At 41.6% G+C, this 25,428-nt stretch overlaps 1 protein-coding gene across 1 annotated transcript in view; it reads right to left on the reverse strand.

Annotated features, from left to right (window-relative positions):
- Atp13a5 (ATPase 13A5) overlaps positions 1-25,428 on the reverse strand; it is a 142,340-nt gene that overhangs the window by 49,651 nt on the left and 67,261 nt on the right. Inside the window, exons 11-17 of the mRNA XM_021184915.2 lie at positions 25,163-25,320; positions 23,060-23,248; positions 19,210-19,271; positions 16,668-16,818; positions 6,559-6,645; positions 5,768-5,924; positions 1,860-1,977 (exon numbers count right to left, since the gene is read on the reverse strand). Of these exons, the coding sequence (XP_021040574.1) occupies positions 1,860-1,977; positions 5,768-5,924; positions 6,559-6,645; positions 16,668-16,818; positions 19,210-19,271; positions 23,060-23,248; positions 25,163-25,320 (922 nt within the window). The remainder of the gene's footprint in view (positions 1-1,859; positions 1,978-5,767; positions 5,925-6,558; positions 6,646-16,667; positions 16,819-19,209; positions 19,272-23,059; positions 23,249-25,162; positions 25,321-25,428) is intronic.

Here is a 25,428-nt window from a genome sequence, read left to right on the forward strand (position 1 = left end):
CATCCTGAGTGAGGTAACTCAGACCCAAAAGGTCATGCATGGTATGTACTCACTGATAAGTGGATGTTAGCTAAAAAGTACAAGACACCCATGACCCAAAAGAAGCTAAACAGGAAGGAAGGCCCATGTGAGGAAACTTGAATCTCACTTAGAAGGGGGAATAAAATAGTATTAAGAGACAGAAGGAGGGAAGTGGGTAGGAGAGGGGATGGGGAGGGGAATGGGGCACAGATCAGGATGTGTGGGGGGAAAGACAGGAGAGATGGCCAGAGGGCCAGGAGAATGAATGGAAACCTGCAGCTGCTGGAGGTGCAAGTGAGTGGGGGGAATCTATAGGAGGCTCCCAGGAGTTAATATGGGTAACCTTAGCTCGAGTGCTTAAGAATGGAAACTGAAGAGGCCACCTCCTATAGCTAGGCATGACCCCCCAGTGGAGTGATAGGGTTACCAACCCACTCACAAAACTTTAGTCCCAAAATTTGTTCTGTCTAAAAGAAATGCAGGGACAAAAATTGAGCAGAGACTGAAAGAATGGCCAACCAATAACTGGCCCAACTTGAGACCAATCCCATGGGCAAGCACTAATCCCTGACACTATTAATGATACTCTGTTGTGCTTGCAGACAGGAGCCTAGCATAACTGTCCTCTGAGAGGCTCTACCTAGCAGCTGACAAAATCAGATTCAGATACCTACAGTCAAATATTAGATGGAAGTCAGGGACTCTTACAGAAGAGTTGGATGAAGAACTGAAGGCCCTGAAGGGGATAGGAACTCCACAGAAAGACAAACAGAGTCAACTAATCTGGATCCCTGGGAGCTCTCAGAGAATGAGCTACCAACCAAAGAGCATACATGGGTTGGACTGAGGCTCCCAGAGCATATGTAGCAGATGTGCAGCTCTGTCACCATGTGGGCCCTCCAACAACTGGACCAGGGGCTCTCCCTAAAGCTGTAGCCAGAATTTCCCAACAAAGCTGCCTTGTCTGCCCTCTATGAGAGAGGATGCACCTAATCCTGCAGAGATCTGATGTGCCAGAATGGGGAGATATCGGGGGACACACCCTCTCAAAAGAGAAGGGGAGGAAATTGGAGGAGGGGCTTTGTGAGGGGGGATCTAGAGGGAATAGCATTTTGGATGTTAACAAATAAACAAATAAAAATAAATAAAACAGACTCTGAAAAAGTAAAAGAAAAAAGAAATGGAAATCTCTGAATTAGAAATACAAATTTAATATATCAAATATAAGGACTATATGGGCTATCACTTATTTGGTTTTTCTGTTCTTTTAACATCTATCACTTAAAAGGAAATCCTAAAAGCTGGAAGAAAGCTGTGAATAGATTATTCTCTAAGGAGGGCAATTTATCCCTTTAATGTAATTAAAAATATTGAGTTTTACTTCTTATATGGAATTCAATTTGCACTCACTACCTCTCAGATTTGAGGGAAATGAAATACCCAGACCCGAAAAATTCCAGAAATAAAAGGGGATTCTGGAGACCTTCCAGATATGGTGCCTCCAAGCAAGTCTGCCTCATGCTGTTCAGAGGTGAGATGAGAATTCAGTTAGGAAGGGACAAAACCTAAGACTAAGATGAGCACTCTATAGACCAGGGCATTGGTTAGATGTGGGGTCTGGGAAGTCTCGGCTGCTATATTTGCTCTGTCACAAACAACCATGTGATCTGAGCAAGTCCTGCCCACAGCTGCCCATCTCCAAATCAGAGGACAGGATGAGATCAGTTCTCTGCCTCCAAGAACTCCCTGGTGATGTGAGCTGTCTGTCAGTCCATCCCCAGCGCTTTCTCCCTTCATGTACAAAGACCTTCCCTTAGTGCTGATTTTTAATTCCTTACCTTGCTAGATGGTCTATATCTGAAAGCCTCTCCATCTTTAGGGTTTTGTGGGCAAGAGCAATGACTCGGAAGCCTTGCACTGTGTAATTCCTCAGCTCCTGCGAGAAGTTCTTAGGCACTGTGAGAAGAGACAGGGGAGGTAAGTGTAAGATCACACAGGAATCTACCCGGCACCTATGCAACTATAAGATGTCTTCACTGTGCCTCATCATTCACTTCATAAAACTCGTTACCACAAGACAGACACAGGTCCCAGACAGCTTCATGTTACTCTGATGAGGAAGGAAAGATGCTAAATCTGCCCTGTTCATCAGCTGTGCTACACACCGATTCTATGTTAAAACCTAATCTCTAATGTGACTGTATTTTGAACATAGGCCTTTGGGAAGTAATTAATTCATGAAGGTGAGACTCCCATGAGTAGGATTAAGACAAAGGAAGGTATAAGAGATGGTCTGTCCTCACCAGGATACAGCAGCAAAGCAGGCAGCTATAAGCCAGGAAGCTAGTCCCGACCAGGAGCCAAATTATTTAGCATCATAAACTTGGACAGTTCAGCTTCCAAAACTATGAGAGATGGAGTCCTGTCATTCAAGCTTCCGCCCTCAGCCATTTTGATACGGCAGCTCCCTTAAGATGAATTTGACCACTGTCTAATACAATGATTGGATTCACTAAGGACAGACCTCAGGACTGTGTCTTCTCAAATGAACTCGGACAAATAGCCAATCTTGCAGATTAGGGTTGATAATGCTCAGGCTCCATGCAGTGCACTGCTTGCTTTCATCAATAAAGTTTTATTGTCAATAAAGTTTTAAGCTGCATTCACTCATTTGTTTATTATCCATAATTGCTTTGTGGACACAGTGGTAGAGTCAGTTAGCTGGTATAGATACTGTGTGGCCAGAGAGGCCTGAAACATGCATTGAGTGACTCTTTGCAGAAATATTTGCCGGTTCCTTGTGTTTACATTTGTGCATGTGCATATGTGTGCACACATGTATGTACAGATATGTGTGTGCATGTGTGTATACAGGAATGTGTGTACCACTGAATATGTATGGATGTCCTCTTTCCTCATTGCTTTGAGACATCATCTCTCCTTTGGTTTACTGCTGCATAGGCCAGTCTGGCCATCCTGCAAGCTACTGGTGATCCACCTGTCCCTGCCTCCCATCTCCAGGTAAGTGTCCACTGAAGTTACAGAGGCATAGAGAACACATCTAGCTTTAAAAAGTCAGTTCTGGAGATCCAAACTCGGGTTGTCAGGCTGATGCAGCCAGTGTTTTACCCACTGAGCCACATCCCTTGTTCACATCCTGCTTTACAAGGTTGGTGACCCAATGCAGCACTTACAGGTTTTGACGTGACTATGGTTTTGTATTTACAAAATCTTTTTGTCGTCTAATGTGCCTGTGTGAGAGCATCAGATGAGAGCTGAAGGTCAGCACATCACTGGCTGTGGTAGTGGAGGTGGTGAAGCAACTACATTCTATCTCCATTACCAACTCACGTTCTGACTTCAACCTGCTAAGTCTCTCTTTTGCACCTCAGTTTCCATTCACAACCTGAGCAATAGCTGACCCATACATTCCCACTCATCTCCTAGCCTACATTTATTTATAGGAGATGGAGGTCAACCATCAAAGGTCAAGATAACAGAAAGGTTTGGAGGCACCGTCATGAATGGCAGAGTAGAGGCTGGACCTTTCCTGACACGCCAGGGCAATAGGAAGAGTCTCATTAAGGGCTGCATAGTTACAAACAAGAGAGAACAGAAGCAAACATAGTCTATAAACTTGTTAGAGACACGATCAATGAGATTTATAAGGAAGATCAAAATCTGAAAGTGAGGTCTGTTTTGTCCATTCCTGGAATCAGACACATCCTGTGTATGCTAGGTAAGTCCTTCATCCTTGGCCTATAGAAGGGACACTTCTAAGGTTTAACTAAACAGACTCCAAATGTAGACATTAGAATAAACATTCATGAAATCCAGAATTCTACGCACAGTTGGTGGCTATCTGCAATCATAACAAGTAAATGAAAGCCAGGAGAAAAATGCCAGTTTAGTTCATATGAATTTGAGTGCACCAATTTTCTTATAAACATGGCCGTTGCTTAGATGTACATATGTTTATGAAAATATTAAATAACACAGCTCATCTCAGACTCTGGACCAGAAAGACAAAAATGAGTGGGAAAACCATCTAATATCATTGAATTTAATGTAATCACTTTTTTTTCTTAACTTATTTCTCTTTTTAAAATATTTCTAACCAAAATCAGACTACTCCATGAAATGGAATCTATACCCAACAATGCTTGAGACTAAACAGGCAATGAACCTATCAATAAAATGACTCCTAGTACATTCTGCTATTCCCATAGATCATTGCCTGGCTCAGCCATCACCACAGAAGCTTTCTACTGCAGTCGATGCAGACAAAGACGGAGACCCACAGCCAGGCACTGTGCAGAGAATTAGAGATCTCAGAACACTAAATGGGCTGTCTCCATCAAATCCCCCCCCCCCGCCCGGAACTCAGAGAGCCCTGCAAAAAAAACTAGGTGGTAAGAGTGTAAGAGCCAGAGAGGATGGATGACATCAAAGAAACAAGGCCTTTTAAACATAGCTAGACAAACATACATCTGAATCTACAGAGACTGAGGCAGCATGCTCAGGGCTTGCACAGGTCTGTCCCAGATGAGGTCCTAGAGCAGGGAGAAGAAGTGGACATAGACCCCCAACCCTAGCTTACAAACTATGTCCAACTGATAACCACTTGCAAATTAAAATTTAATTTTCTCTAAAGAAGTGTCACTAGGCAAATAAACTACTTGGAAGGATAGGTCAAATGCCAAGATATAGATGGAAAACAGAAAATGAATTCAACAGCATCCCTGAAGGTTCTCTGTCTCATAATGTGTCAAAAACTACATTACAGGTCCTTTGTCTATCTATTGTGGCTTCCAGTTTTATGTTTTTTTGAGATTCCTGTATATGCAAACACGTGTGTCTGCATCTATACGGGTTTCACGTGCTTTTTCTTTGGCTCTGTTTTCTTATTTGTTTCTTTGTTTCCTCCTATTCTGGCTTGTTCGGTTTTCTCTTCTTTCTGAGATGTCCGTTTGTTTCTAACAAGAGACAGAAAGTGTGTGGATCCAGACAGGAGTGAGGCGGTGAGGAGCTGGAAGTTGTTCAAAGAGAGGAAACCATAATTAGAGATAGTGCTTTAAAGTCATCAATTTTCAATAAAAGAAAGACTTTAATTTAAAAACTTCCCCTGGGACGGGGAGATTACTCAGTGGATACAAGATTCCAAGCTTGAAGACCTGAGTGTCAGGTCTGGAACCTACATGGTAAAAGGAGAGATATGAGTCCCACACGTTTTTTGTGGTCCCTACAGTCACACACATACACACAGAAACACACACACACATACACACACACACAATTTCCTTTCCATTGCTTTGTCTCAGTTCCTAAGAGCAGAGTCAGTCTTGCCTCAAGCTGATAGGAAACCCTGTTCTACCTCACCCTAGGTTTTCTCTCAGAGTTCCTTATTCTTACCTTCCCCATCTAGTCCATGCACCCCTGCAGTTTTGCTCTACATATTCTGCCCTGATGCCCCACTGTGGCTGTACCTTCTGTCTATATGACATCTAGATGTTTACTATGTCTATGTCTATACATTCCAGTCTCCCCATCTGCCTCACAGGATCTCCCATGCCACTGTCACTCACACAAATCGACCTGTTCTCTTCACTAGCTGTGGTAGTTTATGTCTTCATGTGCTTTGTTATGGTGATGCAGAAGTTTGCTTTCTGTGCTTGGCCTTTAAAAGGGTTTTACCTCTTGAAAGAGGAAAAAACAAACAAACAAACAAACAAGAAAATGTCAGTACCCGTTTCAGAGTGGCAGAATCTGGCCACCATTTCTGGGGCTCCCTTCATGTAGACGTGGAGGTGAAGGTCACCAGCCAGCCGAGCAATCACAGACATCCTTTGCAGGCCTGAGGAAAATGGAAACTGGCGCAAGATGGTGATGCTGTCCACAGGACTCTGCAAGGACATCAAAGGCAGGAGACTGAAAAGCCTACAAGCAGTACAGATGCATGCACACTAGACAAAGGGCTCATACCCTCCAAAGTGCCCAGCCACATCATGGCAAATTATATTCACCACGATGCTTACCTTTTTCTGGCCTACTCAAGGGTGACTCCCTTGATATGTTTATCTGGCCTCAAAAGCGCTCACCCGTGGCTGCCTGGAGAAATCTGAATCTCCTTCCAGGCCATCCTCTGCCACGCAATGTTTCTTATTCCCAGAAACACTACTCATTCCCAGCTCTGGGCTCCCACAGCTTGTTTGTCAGCCTTTATTACAGCACTTGGCAGGGCGTGCTGCACTGACCTGCACTTGTATTGATTCCTGACCACTGTGTGTGCTCTTCCCATGCAGAACCCAGCAGGCTCATTGTGAAGTCTAGCCTAGTGCTCCGGCGCTCACGGACACTCACTGAGTTATTTGCTGAAAACACTAATGAGCGTAGTCAGGGCTGAAGGCATGGCCAGGCTAGCTATGGAATTTATTAGGATAAAGCTAAATGGGAGAAATGTGCACTATGTGCAAAACCAGAGATGTTTCTCCAGTGTTTAGGGGAAAGAAACACATGACCTATGGAAGAAAATCATACCTGGCTGGCTTTAGGTCCTGGTTTTATTACTGTGCTTGAATCTGCCATGCCAAATTTGCAGGAGGCCACTTGGCTATCTTCCATATTCTGTTACAAAATGAAACATTTATAAGATTCCTTGGAGACAAATAAGAAGAAATATTTTTCTTTGCACACTGTGCTGATATTTTTCAAAAGGCTTTTCATGTGGCTTCTCATCCCAGATATTTACTTAAATGCCATCATTTTCAAATTTGTGTTGTTTTTATTGACAATAAGGACTTTGTCAGAAAATATGTCAAAAAGCCAGAAATACACTCAATACATTAAAGTGGATGGGAATGTGCAGGCCATAGACAACTCGTCTTCCTTATAGCTATATTCTCTAGTCTTGAGCACAGCAGCTCTCAGCCTTGTTAACAGCTGTGTCTTGAGATAAACACAAAAGCACATTTTTATGGTACACCTGTGTTACTAGTCTAGTTTAGTTAGCTAGAAGGCTAGCAAGTTGACTACAACCAAATTAGAAAGCACATTTGAAAATGGATTTTATTCATTGGGTAAAACATCCAAATATAGACATCAATAGCATTGAGAAATCAATATTAACCAATATTGGAAAGGAATTTACTGTATTTGTCTTAATAATCTAACCAGGGAATTGTCCCTCCCCTTTTAGGCTTAAAAGGTTCCCAGCTAACAAAGTATACTTAACTCAAGGCTCCACCAGACCTAGACTAAATCTTAGTGAAAACTGCTTTATTTAGAGGTAGATATGACCACCTTGGCAGTTCTTACAGAGGTGGTACTAAAGATTCATGTTCACAAACAAGATCCCTATATGTCTGTCTTCTGTGCGGGTAGGAGGAGGCATTACTAGAATCAGAATCCAAGTCACATGTAGAAACAGTGTCTCTTGTTAGACTACGCCGGGGCCTAGCAAACACAGAAGTGGATGCTCACAGTCAGCTATTGGATGGATCACAGGGCCCCCAATGGAGGAGCTAGAGAAAATACCCAAGGAGCTAAAGAGATCTGCAACCCTATAGGTGGAACAACATTATGAACTAACCAGTACCCTGGAGCTCTTGACTCTAGCTGCATATGTATCAAAAGATGGCCTAGTCGGCCATCACTGGAAAGAGAGGCCCATTGGACTTGCAAACTTTATATGCTCCAGTATAAGGGAACACTAGGGCCAAAAAGTGGGAGTGGGTGGGTAGGGGAGTGGCGGGGAGGGTATGGGGGACTTTTGGGATAGCATTGGAAATGTAAATGAGGATAATACGTAATAAAAAAAGAAAAGAAACAATGTCTGCTGGTCATCTCAGCTTCAGTCCTGCTGGTGTTTGGGAGACCTCTGATCATTAGGTAGTTCATTGATTTTCCTTCATTAAGATTCATGAAACTGGACATTATTTTGTCCTTATGCCTTCCTCAGCGCCAGCATTCTCATCTCAAATTACTGATTTTAGGAATTTCTCCTTATGCCAGGTTTCCCCATTTTAAGCACTAGATTTCTAGAAAGCCACAAGTTCCCATTATTCATCTTTGCATTAGCTTTTTGTGAAGTGTGTCCCATGCTCTGGCAACCACTTGTTCCCAATAATTTACAACTAGATTTGTGTTTCCCTGTGGGGTGTGTGTGTGTGTGTGTGTGTGTGTGTGTGTGTGTGTACACTCTCATGTGTACTCAAGTTTGCAGGCAGGCACATGCAGTATCCACCATGTGTTTTAGACAGGGTCTCCCATTGGAACCCAAGACTTTGATTCAGTAGGCTATTTGGCCAACAAGCCCCAAAGTTCCATTTGTCTCTGCCTCCCCCAAGCAAGGATTAAAAGTGCATGACACCATATTCATCGTTTTACCTGGGTTCTGGGAATTAAATTAAGATAATTTGCCTGTCTGTGGAATCTGTTCCCAACCTGGGCTGCCTTGAATGGCCTTGGTACGAGAGAATGCACCTAACCCTGCAGAGACTTGATGTGCCAGGGTGGGAAGCCACCACACTAACAGAACAGGACAGACTCTGTGAGGGAGTCGGGGAAACTCTTGGCATGTAAAATGAATAAATAATTTAATTAATGGAGAAAAATTCACATCCTTGTGTTTGCAAGGCAAGCAGTTTTCTAACTGAGATTTCTCCTGCCCTTTTCTGCCTTTTTACACATTACCAAAGTGTCTTTGTAGCCTCTTTTTAGAGATCAGCAGAGTGTTGCTAACCAACAGGCTTATTAATGAAGACTCACTATTTGTCTGGCACTTTACACTGCCCAAAGTCCTTCACAATCTTAGTACTCGGGCAAATCTGCAAAGGAGGCATAATTATCACAAATGCACAGATGGGATAAGAGTCTTCCAGTCTTGGTTCTAGATCCACATGGCCAGGGAAAGGTGGGAAGCAATTTTCACTGTCACAGCAGATCCAGAACAAGTTTATGATTTCTGCCCCTCAACTGTTATTCATACTTAGCTCAGAAAATAAAACTAGTTTGAACAAGGGTCGTGCATGTTGATGTATGAACCTCTACTCTGTAACACAGTAGCTACCAGCCCACTCTGACTACTCAAATTTAAATCAACTAAGAACAACTGAAATTAATAACTCAGTTTCTTACATGCATATTCACAATGGAAGTGTTTGTTAGCCATATTTGGGAGACTGATTTAGGCTAGTGTTTCTTCAAGGCTGTCTGGGCACATTGGTCTCATGTTATGATCTATCTAGAAGGATTTTGGGTCAAATATGTTAGGTGAATACTGCATGTCATATCCTCTCCTGAATACTCAAAATGAACCACAGTATATTAAAGAAGATACCTATTCAAACACTAAATTTAATTTTGTTTAAAAAGCACTTGCCTAAATTACAAATTTATGGATTCCTATACCATGTTGTACTCTTTAGCATGTGCAGCAATAACATGTACATGTTATTGCTGTACATGTTGTATATGCTTGAAAAAGAATGGACAGATTCTGTTAGGATAAGACCAGAATTCATCTAAAGAGTATTCACATACCACCCTTTAATGCAGATCCTCATGGCGTGGTGAGCGCCAACCATAAAATCAGAGAGATCAGACTACTCAGCACTATTACATCTCCACACCTCCACGCCTACTCCCTCTACTAAATGTCTGACTGCGTCTACAAGTTCCATGAACAAGAAAAACACAGTTGACTTGAACACAAACTTGCATAGACTGCAGACACTGGCAGAAAAGCATCCTGAACTCTGGAAACCCAAGGATGTCCAATTGCAAAAGCAAGTAAGTACAAGCATATGTCTGCATCCGTTTTAGAGATTGAAATATACAGAGGAAAGTGTAACCAAACAGCACAGCAGAGATGAAAGGATGCTTCACGCTGAGAGCCAGGGACACTCTGACAGCAGGGAACCACTCTCCAGCCATGCCCACACAGGAACTCAGCAGATCGAGAAGATACACAAAAAGCGAACTGCAAAGAGCCATTCTGCTCCACCCTATCGGAGCACTAGACAGCTAACAGCTGCTTTCCCACCAGCAGAGCCATGCTTCAAGTATAAACGAGAGGTAGGAGAGTCTACATTTATCCCAGCAATGAGAAATATCTGACTGCTATTTTCCTGTTTTTATTTTTTTGCTTTGCTATTTTTCTCTTCAGTTTTGATGTCACGTGATTGGGCTTTGTGATTATTCTTTGTCTGCAACTATTCCTTCCCGTTCTTTCTTATTTCTCAAAGCTTAACCCTCTGTGCTTTGCCTCCTGCTCTTACTTAATATCTTCGCATTTTTATTTCTTATTTGTCACTATCTCTACTCTTAATAACATTTAAACAATGACCTTGTGCTCTCAATAGCTCTGTTATTTCTAACTTGATCGCGAGTGTAAATGATGTACCTAATTCTTTTCTCTCTAGTATCTTCCTGTTGACAAATCATTTGCTGTCCTTTGTTTCTTTTGTATAAATAGTAGAGATCATAAGCTCAAGAGAAAACTATTCAGGAGGAAGACCCACAGGAAACAACATGCACAAAAGATGGGAGAAGCATGAAAGACACATCTACCCAAATAGCCAGGCAGATCACAGGCAAAACAAAGCAAAGGCACCTCTAAAGGCTTACCATTCCTAAATATTGAAAACAAAACAAAAGCAACAAAAAAACAAGAACAAAAAATAAAAACCCTAACAAGTCACTGAAATGCCAAACAAATGCATCAAAGCCCTACTTTTAAAAATGTTCAGTGACTTCATGAAGAATTAAACAAGCAGATGAATGGAGCAAGAGATTAATTTAGAGGCTGTGGAGATAGCTCAACAGGTAGAGAACTTGTTGCCAAGACTTGAATCCAGAAGAAGAATAAACAAAACTACAGGAAATAGCAAATATATCTCCATAATAATCCTGAATATTAATGGTCACAACTTTATAACTAAAAGACACAGACCAGCTGATTGAATCAGAACATAAGATCCAACTATTTTCTGGTTGCAAGAAACATATTTCATTGGTAACCTCACAGGAAAACTGGAAAAAAAATCAAGGAATGGGAAAGTATACATCCTACATCAAGTAGATGCAGAAGAGAAGCAGGATTAGCCATATCTGACAAAGTAGATTTCAAACCAAAATTAATAAGAAGAGATAGAGGATGTTACTAAAAGATACCAATTAATAAGGTGAAATTTTTAAAAACAAAGGTTCAATGTTGGAGTACCTAATTTCATAAAACACACTTAAAAAGACAGTTCCATATATTATAAACTGTGTCGATTCAACTTCCTACTCTCATCAATAAATAAAACACCATGGTCAGAAAAATCTACAAAGAAAGCTCACTGTTCAACAGCACCATAAATCTCTACCTCTCAGATGTGAATATACGTTGCTGTCAGCAGCCCATAGAACTTTCTCAAAAAACAGATTATATTTTGTGCCATAAACCAAGTCTTGAAAAATACATTTTCTTAAATCTTATCAGCTTACAGTAGGATAAAACCAAAAATCAATAGCAAGAAATGCTACACATATGCATGGGGAATAAATAAGACTATTTTGAAGGACCAATGTGTCACTGAAAAAGTTAGGGAGAAACCAAAACTTCCTAGAGTCAATAAAAATTAAAACATGATTTATTGAAACTTTTAGAACATTGCAGAATTAGTTCTTCGAGACATGAGTTAGTGTAGGTTCAACACTTAAAAAATCAGGGAAAACACTCTGCTGTGCTTGTAGCTAGGAGCCTAGCAAAACTGTCACCTGAGAGGCTTCATCCAGCAGTGGATGGAACCAGATGCAGAGACCCACAGCCAAACATCAGGAGGATGTCCCAAACATCTGGGAGTCTTTGGAAGAGTCAGGGATAGGATTGAACAAGCTGGATGGGTCAAAAACACTACATGAAGACCTACAGAGTTAACTAGCCTGGACCCATGTGGTCTCACAGAGACTAAATCACCAACTGAAGAGCATTCAGGGGCTGGACCTAGACCCCCTACACATTTGTGGCAGATGTGCAGCATGGTCATGTGGAGCCCCCAACAAGTGCAGGTGGAGGCTGCCTCTGACTCAGTTGCCTGCCAGTGGCTTCCCTTCCCATACCTAGACTACCTAGTTGGGCCTCAGCTGGAGAGAATGTGCTTCAGCCTACAGCAACTGAATTTCCCAGGGGTGATACCCAAGGGGGTCTCCCCCTTCTCTGAGGAGAGAGGGGTAATGGCAGGAGGTATTTATAAGAGTGGGATTAGGAGGAAAGGAGGAACTATGGGGCTGTAATCAGGATGTAAAGTGAATAAATAATATAATCAATTAAAAAATCAGGGAACACTCAAATACATAATTGAGTAGTTTACCTATTAGAAAAACAAGAATGAAAAGGAGAAAGAGAAAGAAAGAAAGAAAGAAAGAAAGAAAGAAAGAAAGAAAGAAAGAAAGAAAGAAAGAAAGAAAGGGAGAAAGAAAGAAAGGGAGAAAGAAAGAAAGAAAGAAAGAAAGAAAGAAAGAAAGAAAGAAAGAAAGAAAGAAAGAGAAAATGAAGGAAAGGAAGGAAGAAAGAAAGAAAAGAAGGAAGGAAGAAAGAAGGAAAGGCAAGAATAAGTCAAAATCAAAAGCAGTAGATAGAAATAAATTATAAAGTTAGGGCTGAAGTCAATAAAATGAAGATCAAAGGACAGTTAAAATAAATCAAAGTATTGGTTTTTTGAAGAAAAAAAAAACCAAGTTGAATAAAATCTTAGTCAAATCCACTGACAGAAAGAGAAGATAGAAATGAAGAAAAGCAGAAATGCAAAGGGAGAGATTACAACAGATTCTACTGAAATTTGATCACTAGTAAATATTTTCAAACCATACATTCCAAAAGTCTGGAAAATCTAGAAGACGTAGGTCAATGTTTAGACACATATGACCTAGCAATGTTAAATCAAGAGAATGCAAACATACAAGCCTACCCATGACAATCAATACAATTTAACAGTGACAAAGAAGCCTCCCAGCAAAGGGAAGCTGAGAGCAGACTAATTCACTGGCACATTTCCCCAGACCTTTAAAGCTCTGACTCCTGTATGCCTCCAATTATCCCATACAAGAGAAAGAAAGGGAACCCAAGCAAACTAAGTCTATGAAGGCAGAATTAGCCTGACAGTGTATGAGGAGCCAATAAAGCATTTACCCAGCTACAGGCCCATTTCTCTGATAATATGCTTTCAAAAATTATCAATAAAATATTTGTAAACCAAACCAATTGAGACATTGGAAAGATTATATAACCATAATGAAGCTGTTTCATTCCGAGATGCAAGGGCAGTTAGGCATATACAGATCATTAAACGTCAAAGACATAGAGGGCCTGGAGGCAGAAATCACTTATCATTTCAATAGATGCAGAAAAGACCTTTGACAGAGGTTAGCATGTGATGATATCTCTGAAGCAACTAGGAACAGAGCAAATACACTTAAGCAAAATAATGGCTATTATGACTGTAGGAGCTGTGTGGGCCCTTGTGCTCACAGATAAGCACTAGGGAAACCTGGAAATGAGTGAGGTTAATAGCCTGACGTCCCCTGCGTGCTCCACTAGCTTCCCCACCTCCCATAGCTCTCCTGGAGACTAGTGACTGTTTATCTCAATCAATCTATAGCGCTCTCCTCCCCCAGACCTTTATCATGACCAGGTTTACCTTGAGCCTGCTTTCTTACTTAATGTATAAAGCCCATCCTTATGGAAGAGGTTACTTGTAATTTACAAGAATTTTGATGTAATCATGCCTCAAGCTCTGTTGTGCACTACAGATTGAGTTAATTATCACCAAGAAGCTTTTTATCAAATTATGCTATGCTTAAATATCCCTAAAATAATCGACCTGGCGTCAGAATGTTGAAGTTTGTTACTTCACTGGCTACTGGATCATGTTGAAGTGAATTGCCTTCTTACTTCCCCTGGCTCAACACTCTGCTGGCTGTAGATTTGCAGAGACCCCCACAAAGTCAAACATACAGCTAGCAAGAGACCAAATGGGGGAAACTGAATTTCCTAGCAAAGTAAAACGGAGAAAGCAGTGTCTGTTCTTTCAACTCTTCTCAACGCAGTGCTTGAAGTCTGAGCCAGAATAGTAATGAAAATGAAAAATGAAAGGATATCAAATAGAAAGAAGCCCAATTACCCCTGTTTGCAGATGACATGTCCCTAAACTTAAAAGTATCTAAATGCCTCTGCCATAAATAAGACTCTTGAATGTAAGGAAGGATTTCAGCAAAGCAGCAGGACATAAAATCAACAAACAAATTGCAGCGGCTCATCTGTATGTCAACAGCAAGAAGGAAATCGGAAAGTGGTCTCAACCATAACAGCTTCAAAGCATACCAAGGATACTTAGTACAAAATTCTGAAGTACTAATGGCAATATCCATAGAAAATAAATATCATAGTTAAAAATAAGCTTTATGAAAAGAGTATTAAACTTTGTAACAACTTGTCACGACGACACAGTGAAGCTTTTTCTGACTTTTCTACCCAGAAGTGTAACTGCTGGTGATGAGCGACCATAAGCTCGCTCTTCCGCACTCTGTGTCTGGAGTCTTAGGGTGCTGCCAGGCTGTCCTCCCTACCTCAGAGCTCTCTAGCATATAGAAAACAGTGGAGGTGCCTCTCCAAAATTATCTCAGATCTTCTTGGCACTTTATTGCTATGTATAGAGGCTAACCCTGCTGTCCAGTTCAGTGTTATTTAGTAGATAACAGTCTACAAATTTTATTGTGCAGAATAATTAGTATAGATCTTTAAAAAATTATACTCTGACTCTATAGAGTTATGAATTAACTTTATATGTTAACAAGCAAACTACATAATTTCAAATGTTGTATGTTTGTAATAAATATGACTCAAGATACTGCGGGTTAATGAAAATATTAAAGAATAATGCTTTGTTCTTTAAGAATCACTTTCCACTAATAGCTGAAAATTAGAGTTGATGAGGGTAAGTATAGCTGTCTTCTGAATCTAGACTTGTTTTTTAAATAGTCTATATCACTTGCAAATGTGAAAGATTATTTTTTCCTCGCTAAATAAAATACACTTAGATAAACTGATGTATTGCTCAAAATAATAAAAATAGCTAGGAATAAGTTTAACCAAGGATGTGAAAACCCTTTATAATAAAAACTTGTAGCATCATTGAACACAATTGAAAATGACACTAGAAGATGGATAGGTCTCCTACATTCATTGATTGGCAGAATCCATATTATAGAAATTGCCATGTTACCAAAAGAGAAGACTGAAGATTTAATTTGATTCCCATAAAAATTCCAAAGATGTCCTTCACATAACTAGAAAAAGTACAATATTAAAATTCATATGAAAGCACATAAGACCAGAGAACCAAAACAATCCAAAGCAAGAAAAGTAATGTTAGAGGTGTTACCGTAGCTGATTTCAAATTATAATACAGACATGGCAACCAAACCCACATGAATTAACAAAACTAACACAAACACAGAATGTAGACCAAGGAAATAGATAAGATATAGTGATAAACCAGTCACATCCAACTGAATTTTGAGTATATGCATATATGTATGTGTGTGTATTCATATATGATACACATGTATGTGTGTTTACATATATTTGCATATATATTTGTGTATATATATGTATATATATATATATATATATACACACACCAGAAAAAACAGCCTTTCCAACTAATAGTGCTGGAAACCTGGATTTGCACGTCAAATAAACTAGATTCTTATCGCCTATCTGGTGAAAATATTCATTCAAAATGCATCAAAGACTTTAATGAAAGATGTGAAATTTTAGAATTACTAGGGAAAAACACATTGAGACAAAGACTCAGGTGTGGATTTTCGAAAAAGGGATTCCCACGGCTCAGGAAATAGCACGAACTGACAAATGGAACTATAGGACATTCCCAAGCTTCTGCACACCCACGGGAGCTAAGAGAGTGAACAGAGCCTGCAATTGGGATAGCAAGCTCACCAAATGCTGACATGCACTCAGAGCAAAAGGAGCCTTTACATAGTGTCGGTAGCAATGCAAACCATCGCTACTATGAAAATCATGACCTGTTTACCATGGCACAGCCTACAACAGCAAAGAGAGAAACTCAGCCCAACTGTCCACTAGTAAATAAGTGGATATGGAAACTGTGGCATACTTACACAGTGGGGCTTTATTCATTCATAAAAATAAAATTATGTCATTTGGAATGAAAATTGAATGAAACAGGAGACCACGTTAAATGAAATAAGTCAAGCTCAGAAAGCTAAGTATCGCATGTTTTCTACCATACGTGGGACTTAGATTGCATACACATATATACATCATATATATGATTTATACATACTAAAAAGACTATTTATGAAGCAGAAGGATAATAAAGGTCAGTTCATCAAAGTACATTGTGTTGAAAAAAATGTCATTATAAATCGCATCATGTTGTATGATGAATATATGCTGATAGAATTTGGAAAAACATATATCTTTATAATGATTATTCATTTATAACAATGATTAATGATAAAGTGTAACCATTTTCTAGATTTGTAACTGAATTAAAAGGAATCTAGTTCGGCCAATAAAGGTTTCTTCACTTGATTAATGAATATAACCATCACCTTACCCAACCAGTGCCTTCAAACATTTTGAGGTCCAAAGGGTCTCCTTGGATGGTCCCATCAAGAAGGATCAGAGAATGGCAGCTAGTCATGGCTGCACACAGTGGGCTCCAGGGCACAGCCTCACCTGAGGCAAAGCTGTGGACTGCCTGGAAACTGGTTAAAAAGATAATGTTAAAATTTTCAATAAAGTCATTTTCATGCCCTGCCTCTTAAATTTCGCCAAGGCAGCACCCTGGCTGACTGACTCTAACCTCTAACTTCTAACCACTAATCTCTAACCTCTAGCCTTTAACCTCTTCAGTGACTTTTCTTTAGCCTATACCACTGTTTCTTAAACTCAGGGCACAGCCCATATGGGACTGAATGAATGAAAATGGGGGCTGCAAAAATTATAGCTACAGTAAACGTTTCTGGATGTCAACCACCACAGAATAATTCAAAATCAAATGTGTGATGAATCTAAAATGTTTTACACAGTGCTAACCCATGCTGCCTCCCATGTCTTCACTCTAGCCTTGGTTCTGAATACAAACATGCTCAGCCTGTTCAGTGCACACCAGTACAGCTGGCAGAATCAAAGAATAATGCCCAGAAAACCCTGGCTCAGAACATAGACTACTGTCACGTTATAAACTGCAGGGCTTGTACTATACACAGAAAGCTTTCAGCTACAGAGCATGATGGTTTGGTCATGGAAAACAAAGACTTTTACTATGTTCCTACTGTCATATAAAACATGGGTTTAAAATAAATTGATCATTCATTATCAATAAGTGTTTGGTCTGTATACTTATTTTCTGTACCTATGTACCTGGAGCTGCATACAGATTTCTTGGGTGAAAGGCATCACACCTAACCTAGCGCTATCTCACCTTATAGCTGCTGATCTTACCAGTATCCCTTGTGTCCTGATTCCAGAGGCAGACTAAGGTTCTTGCTTTGACTCTACTTGTTCAGGGATTTTTCTACTCATGGTCCTCTGCTCACTTGGGATTTTTAATTTTCAGCTACAGCATTCTACCTGCATAGTGATGTTTGCATAACCCTTCTTTGAGTTGGATATGGATCTTCCCTTTGATATAGACGACCACTGGTCAATCAAAAACCAAATTTCAGGAGGCTTGAATCTAATCACATGGGCTTTTGTGATGTTGTATGTAAACTCACAGAGCTCTCTGAACAGTCACATATCCTAAATAAGAAATCTCTGGATTCCTGAGGGAACTGGAGAAGGAAGAAGCTTGCTTGGTGATCCAAAAAAGCAAGCAGAGGCTTTGAACTGATTTTCATTACTCGGTTCCTTGGAGTCTATCACTGTTTCTAGAAACTTCTTTCTAATCTACACATCCTGCGGCTGAAGCTTCTCCTCATTAGCAATATACCCTGGAATTATTAACCTTCATCCCCTCCTAGTTTTGAGCTGAACAGTGATTATGTTTAGTTTATTCTACTCCTTGAAAGCATCAGCATACTAGGGGCAAGGGAGGAAGATGGGAGTGGGAAGTGTGAGGACTGTCTTCTTCCTTCATTGCCCTGGGTCATAGGCACCCTGATCCTTGAGACAAAGGCCTAATCAGTACATCTGAACAGCCAGGACCATGAATAGAGCTAGAAATCAAGCTGTTCCCTGTGCTCAGCCTGGGCCATCTTCTGTGACAGTGCCCTGTGCTCAGGGTGTAGCTAACCCTATCACTAGCTTGGTGAACCCTGCCTGACTATTTGTTCTAATCTTCAGCTGCCTCAGCCACTCTTTGGAGCCAAAGTAGGGCAATCACAGCTGAAGACTGGAGACCATCACCATTTAGCAGGCATTAAGGCACACCTCAGCCCTGCAGGAAAAAGCTAAGACCATTCTCCCTCCCCTCTCCTGCTCTGCTCTGAGGTATCTATCTATATGGTTAGCTTCTTTGTTTTACCATGACAGCCTTTAGCCCAGGTCTGTAAAATTTGCAACCAGGTGTGCTTTAAAATCTCCCTCATATGCCATCATTTTCAGAAAGTCATCCTTGATGCATTAAAATTCAAAATGACTTTCTATCTTCAATCATCATGTGTCATAAAAAATCAGAGCTGTATGTTACATCAAGCAATTTTATTGTTCTGTCTCCATTCGGATTTTCCTGTCTTTACAGTCATAATTTCCCTGGCCTGTGTTAGCCATTGAAGGTGGGTGCACTCAAACATCTTCATCCCATTAGCCTGGGAACTAATGGAGTCAACGGAGCCCTTTTCTGGGTCTCTGAACACAACTGTCTGCCCAGGCACCCGGGAAGCCTTGTGATCTGTAATCAAGCATGGTCCTGATTCCATTCCTTGATCCTCTATCTTATTCATTTGACTCTTACCCATCTCCTTCATTCTCTCCCATTTATTTTCACATTGAATTTGCAGATCGACTTTCTTTGTCTGACTTGGGGGCACATCTAATTAAGTGAATTAAAATAATTGGGAGCCAGTGTGAATCTTATTCCCCAAGCTTGGCAAGGGTGGATTTGAATGTCACCACAGGAACCTACCACCACACCTCCCATCTTAGGGTCCTACCAGTTGCCAGCAGTGGGGACAGTCCCCCAGAGGTCCAGCCCATCTTCTGTCAGAGTTCCTGTCTGAATAAAAAGTTGTAATTGATTTTTTAAGCAGAATAGTTAAAGCTTTGCTGTCATGATTTAAACAAAATTTAAGCTTCCAAGAAACTACAGCATATCCAGTCATCCAAAACCTTGTTTCTGAGCATCTGCAGTTAGTGCAGCATCCCCAGGAGGTTCCAGCTTCTACATGACACTGTGCATGGGCTTTGTTTGAATCTGCTCGCTTGTTGTCCTGTCTGCTGTTGTTATCACTGAGAGGCCCCATAAGTGGAAATTCAGCACGAGCCACCTCACAGCTGACTCTACAGTGGATTCCTTCTCTCTTTTCAAAATAGAATTTGTTGTTTTTTTCCCCCTCTTTCCAAGACCAGCTAGTCTACCCTTTTCCTTTTGGCTCATCATAATTTCCTAAAATATGGCCACTATAATAACAATTCAGGTCATAATGTAAAGAATTTTCAGCCCACAGACAGAAATGAAATGCTAATAATAAATATTAGTGAATGCCTGTGAGTAAGTTTTATTGTCAGATCAAGAGGAAATTGGTCATTTGATCCTCTGTATTATAGGAAAACATTTGTCAGTTAATGTAACCAGAAAGCAAAGAACCAAGTCTGGTATACTATGTTCATGTCCCGGTTATTCATTAGCTGCATGTTTGTGTGGTCTGACAGCCTTAGGCTAACCACTCTGCACCTGCCCAGAGTGAGTATAGCGGCTGCTGCTGTTCCAGAACACGTCAGGCAGACAGGACACTCCTAAGTACAGATACTAGCAGCAGCTCTCGCATGCACTATTTAAAGCCACTAACATATAAAACACTGGGTTTCCTAGCTTCCTATTGGACGGCATCATCTGTTATCCCAGCATATCAGCATGGCTGTTTACAGGCTTCCAAGACTCTCCTCCTGACAACTGAGCAAACGGTAGAGAATCAGACAATTATATCCTATCAGGAGACAGTGGTCCACAGGCTGGAAGACTGAATCAAAGTCCAGACAACCTTCATCCACCAGCCATCATGTTGGTGAGTTCTGCTAGGCATGTGGGAAGAAAAAGCCCACTCTGGCTCTCCAAATAAGAAGAACTAAAGAATCCTTCTTTCTTGAGTTCACTCAGTTCCCAAAGAGAGGCAGCAGGCTCAGAGGACCCATTCCTCAAGGGTGACTTTTGTAAAGGAGCAACTTGTTACATTTTCTATCTTGCTTTCTCTAAAGTACCAACCTGCCTGCATGTTCAACTGCCCAAATCCCCTTGGGTTGTTCCATTTCAGAAAGAATTAGCAGCTTAATTCCAGCTGAAATGTTTTTGTTGGGAGGTTGCGCTTTTAAGCATCCATGTTTTGAGCATGAACATAGAGAGAATTGGCAACAGGGTAAAAGCAAGGAGACCGTGTGTTACCTCTCTATTTAAAAATTACCTCTCATGACAAAAATAACCTCAGATAGAAAGAAAATGAAATTTTAATTAAAGTTCTAATCTAAAGAGAATAGAATAGCAAAGGGAAAACCTTTATCATAATGTTCAAGCCCAAGCTCAGGCTGAATTGAATAGAGAATCTGTTTTACAGATGAGAAGGGAGGAGGGGGCGAAGTGTGCATACACTCAGAAGCCCGGTGATATAACACTGGTTTGAAATTAACTGTGGGGTGTTCTAGAGTGACATCGTGTTTATAAGAGTTCTATAATGTAAAGCTAGAAAAGGAACTTAAAGATAATTGTAGTCCAAGCTTTTTACTGAAATAGTGATGGACACTTAGTTCTGAACTCAGGGTTAGTGACCCCATTTTGCCATGCCTCATCAGGTGTTCTAGCTACATGCTGCCACACTTTATGGGATTCGGCTGAGTGGGTGGACTGGCAGCCCCTCTGGCTATCTAGCAGAGGATGGCGTGAGGATGCAGAGAAAACAGTTACATTGGGAGTAAAATAACAGCCTCTGGGGGAGGGGGGGTGGACCGGACACGGTTTGTAAATCACCCTCCTGTAGTAGAGATGCTTTTGAGGCTGTTGGGTGTATAAGAAAAGATTCTATCAGAAAATGGGCAAGGTGCTAAAATCTGACCGTGAGGCTAAAGTCAGAATGTTGCTCAGCTAACACTCCAGTTCCTTTCTAATGGAAAATGGGCACCTTTTTTTTTTTGCCAAGATAGATAGATAGAGAGAGAGAGAGAGAGAGAGAGAGAGAGAGAGAGAGAGAGAGAGAGAGAGAGAGAGAGAGAGAGAGAGAGAATGAATCTAAATGAATCTAAGAGACAGGCTGCCTGCCTTCCCCTGGGGCAGCAGGACTGGGTCTCGTGCAGCTTCCGCTCAGCTCTCCCGGTCCCTCTATATCTCTTCCTAACCCTTTCTGTTATTGTTTGAATGTTAACCCTCCCTAAAGGGCTGCATGTTTGAATGGCTTGGGGGGCACTGTTTCAGAAGGTTGTTGAACCTTTGGGCACAGATCTTGAAGGTTACAGTCTGCCTCCACTCTCAGTCTAGCTTCCTGCTTCCTGTTGTGCTCCAGCTGTGTGGGAACAGCCCCTGGACTCCTTGCCACGTCCTTGAGGTAAAGCCAACCTCTTCTCCCTTCACTTGCTGCTTTTAAGTGTTTGGCCATAATGACAAGAAACCCACAGCCTCATCATAAAGTTCCCATAAAAAGAACAACAGAAGAATGCTACAAAAATTTTACTCATAGTATGTGTTTTAAGACCTCATGCTCTTCTTCAAGACATAGCCTCTTGCTTAGCTTGCCACAACATCCCTCCAGCTTCATTTCACTGGATGTTCCAGCTTCTAGCCTTCCTATGCTGTCTTCTGTCTGTGACATGTTAGGGTGCCTTTTTCACTCTTGTGCTTTGACCTGGCCATCTCTAAGCTCAGAGGTGGCCTCCAACCTGTGACAGGTGTGCACCTGCTGATGCGTGCTCACATCCCCACCAAGCACACATCTCCCAGTAGCACAGCTGTCTTACTCCCATATTCCTTACATCTTTGGCTAGATGCTAAAGCTCTCTAGAGCTAGGGATAGCCACTCCTGATGCTCTACAAGCACTATGTACAACACTGGCACTCGGAGGGAGTTTGCTGGGGAAAAAAATGACCAAAGTGTTGATTAATTATTCAAACAAAATGAACTGAAACAGGGAAAAATCAGCTAAGCCCACTGATCTACAGCCTGTCCAAACTGAGGCCAGAATCTAGGTATGGGAGGAGGGCTTGATGCAGGATTCATTCCTGGTTCCTATAGGAGAGTGGTGGGAATCTTGGACTCTCTGACAACGGCAGCCATCCCCCTCCAGTACATACTCCCCTCTGCCACCTCTCCAGAATCCTGAGTACAGGTATAATACTTCCATAGCCTGGACTCTTGACCCCTGGAAGAAGAGGAGAAATAGTAGTGGCAGCAATGTCACCACTGGCCATTGTCCACCCCGCCTTTGTCATTTCAAGAAGCAGTAGGTGGATGTGAATGAGATTGCTCATGTAAGTTCCCACATAAGGCACTTCTAAGACATGGAACTTCCCACACATTTTTGCCTGCAAAGGAGATTATTGGTGCAAGAGACTACACGGGCACAGAAAGTATTAAATTGTAGCAGGCAAAGGAAATCATGATAAGATTACCACCCTGACATCCTCTGAGCCAACAAGTTTGTTTTCTTGACCGTGACCTCAAACCACCTTCCTCTGTAACTGCCTCTGGCCTCAGTTTCTCAGCTGTATAGTGGGAATGTTAGGAAAGCTGTTCTCTGAGGTCCTTCCTAGCTGTGCCACGCATCAAAGCCATCAACCCCCAACCTGGTAAGTTTGGAACCCACTTTGTCGAAGCACACGAGGTTGATCTGACCACACATGTTGATTCTCTGTGGGGAGATACAGAAAATCTTCTTCTTCTTCAACCTCTTCTGGGCATACACATTGCCTATGGTCAGTGCAGCCGGGAGCACAGGAGGGACGGTGGCACTGAGAAGGATCAGGGCCATGGTTGCAGTTTCTCTCGGAGGTACCTGGAGAGGGGAAAGGATGCACACCGGTTAGCCCAGCGGAGCAAGATGTCCTTCCTCCGGCTGCCTGCTTCCTCCCAGCTGCCTCCTATAACACTTGGCAACCCTAGACCTTGACTTATAGTATTCCTGGTGAGTTGACTTTCTTGGTGGGGTCAGGTGGTCCCTGGGCTAACCCTAAAGCATACATACAATGTCCCTATTGTACATCAAAGGAGACCTTTTCAACCCTGTTCCAAGTCTCCCTGACCTTCTCTACCTCAATTTACCTTGTGAATACCCATCTCTCCTCTGTTCATCCTGTCTCCACACATTGTGTGACCTCCTAGGGTCTCACATAGGCAGGTCTCAGGTCATAATAGTTCACTCCAAAACTTGACATTAGTTTTTAAATCTCTCTGCCTCACAAACCAGCAAATGCCTAGGGCACATGAGCTCTGTAAGAGTTTTGAATCCTGTTTGTCTCAAAGTCCAAAGTCCAACTCACTGTCTGGGGCAGAGCCATACTTAGTACATAGATGGATGGAATAATGATCTGACAAACACTGGAAGCAAGGTTTCCAAGATCACAGCATCCCAGTGTGTTCTTAGCTCTGGGGAAGCCAGTACTGAGATTGCATTCTTTTCCTGTGGCAGACATATGTCTCCACCAGGTGCAGGAGAGTAAATACCTGCTTCCTACAACCTCTGCTTTCTCTACTTTCTCCAGCTACTCACACGGCTGAGTTTTGATCCTGCAGACTCAAGCTTGTCTAATCCTGGATCAGTGCAGACAGTTGCTGCCACAGGGTCAAAGTTTCTGACCCACAAGGTCTGAGATCCAACTTTCAGCTGTGGTGTGGATGGCAGGTTGAGCTCGGTCCAGGAAACCTTCACACCCAGGCTGTGCTAAAGCTTACTTGGCTTATCTGATAGGTACTTCTGCTCTCCAGGTCAGACTGTCATACTGCATAACATTCTGGACCCAATAGCCTTGACATTCTGCCTAGTTTTTTCCTAATTCCATTCTACTAGTGACAAATGCACTGAACTCCTTAGGGCTACCTCCCTGCAGCCTCAGGCCAGTTTGAAATGATTGTTCAGAGATTAGATTCTATCATGAGCATTGACTAGAAATTCTTGGAATTATGCCATCATCCACCAATATCCTGGTCCCTTGCACATTCACATGGTACTACCAGTCTGAACAATGCCTGGGTTCATATTCATGCTTTACTTATAACCTCCTCTTCTTCTTGACCAGTCCATAGGTAGGATCCCAGCAGGTCTTGGAGGACACAGAAATACACAGCAGAACAGACTCTCAAGGCCAGAAAGACCCTCAGAGGTTACAAATGGCAGCCTCTCCCTCCCTTGCTACCATATCAACTTGGTAAATGGTTGATTCTGCTTCAGACAGCAAACAGAGAGCAAATTCCCTATAGAGGGCACCAGATATCCTGGAGCTGAACCTACAGTAGTTGTAAGTCACTCAGTGTGGGAGCAGGGATCCCCTGCAAGAACAACAAAAACTCTTAACTATTAACCCATCTCCCCAGCACCCTGGAAAACTTTCATAGCTCTGCTATTTAACATGAATGTAAATTGAAAGTTCATTTGTCACATCTGTCTAGGTGCTATAGTTATATGTGTGAATATATGAATATATATATATGCTTTGTGTGTGTTTGTGAGTGTATATTTATGGGAATGAAATCCAGAGCCTTGTACATGCTAGGCAACCACTGTACTGGCAATATAGCTCTATTTCTAGCCAAGTCTTTTCAGGCTGGAAACATTTCTCCAATCTAAGAAAATTCTTTTGGACAGCATTGATTCACAGAATTATTAAATATAGAGTCAGTGTTATCTAACCTTCTGGAGTTAGGTCAAGCTCTTGAAAAACTACGATTGGCAAGACTTACTCATAGTACTTACTTCATGGTACATATAGACACCTAGGGCATAGAAAAATCCCACAACACCGACGCAGGCCAGGAACACCATGAACTTGAAGGCATCATTATACAGTTTGAAGTTCAGAGGTCGAGGGTAGAGGATGGATCTCACTAAGTCTCCTTTGGCTGTATTATAACCTAAGAAGATAAGTACAGAAGGAGAGAGTCTCAGCTTCTTTCCAGAGCCACTGGAATGCTACAGTGGCTGTGCCACTAGTGTCTGAGATGGAAATAGCGTTACTCTGA

Source organism: Mus caroli, unplaced genomic scaffold (assembly GCF_978045245.1).
Source record: "Mus caroli unplaced genomic scaffold, Mus_caroli_1 scaffold_17, whole genome shotgun sequence".
In the NCBI taxonomy this organism is placed as follows: domain Eukaryota; kingdom Metazoa; phylum Chordata; class Mammalia; order Rodentia; family Muridae; genus Mus; species Mus caroli.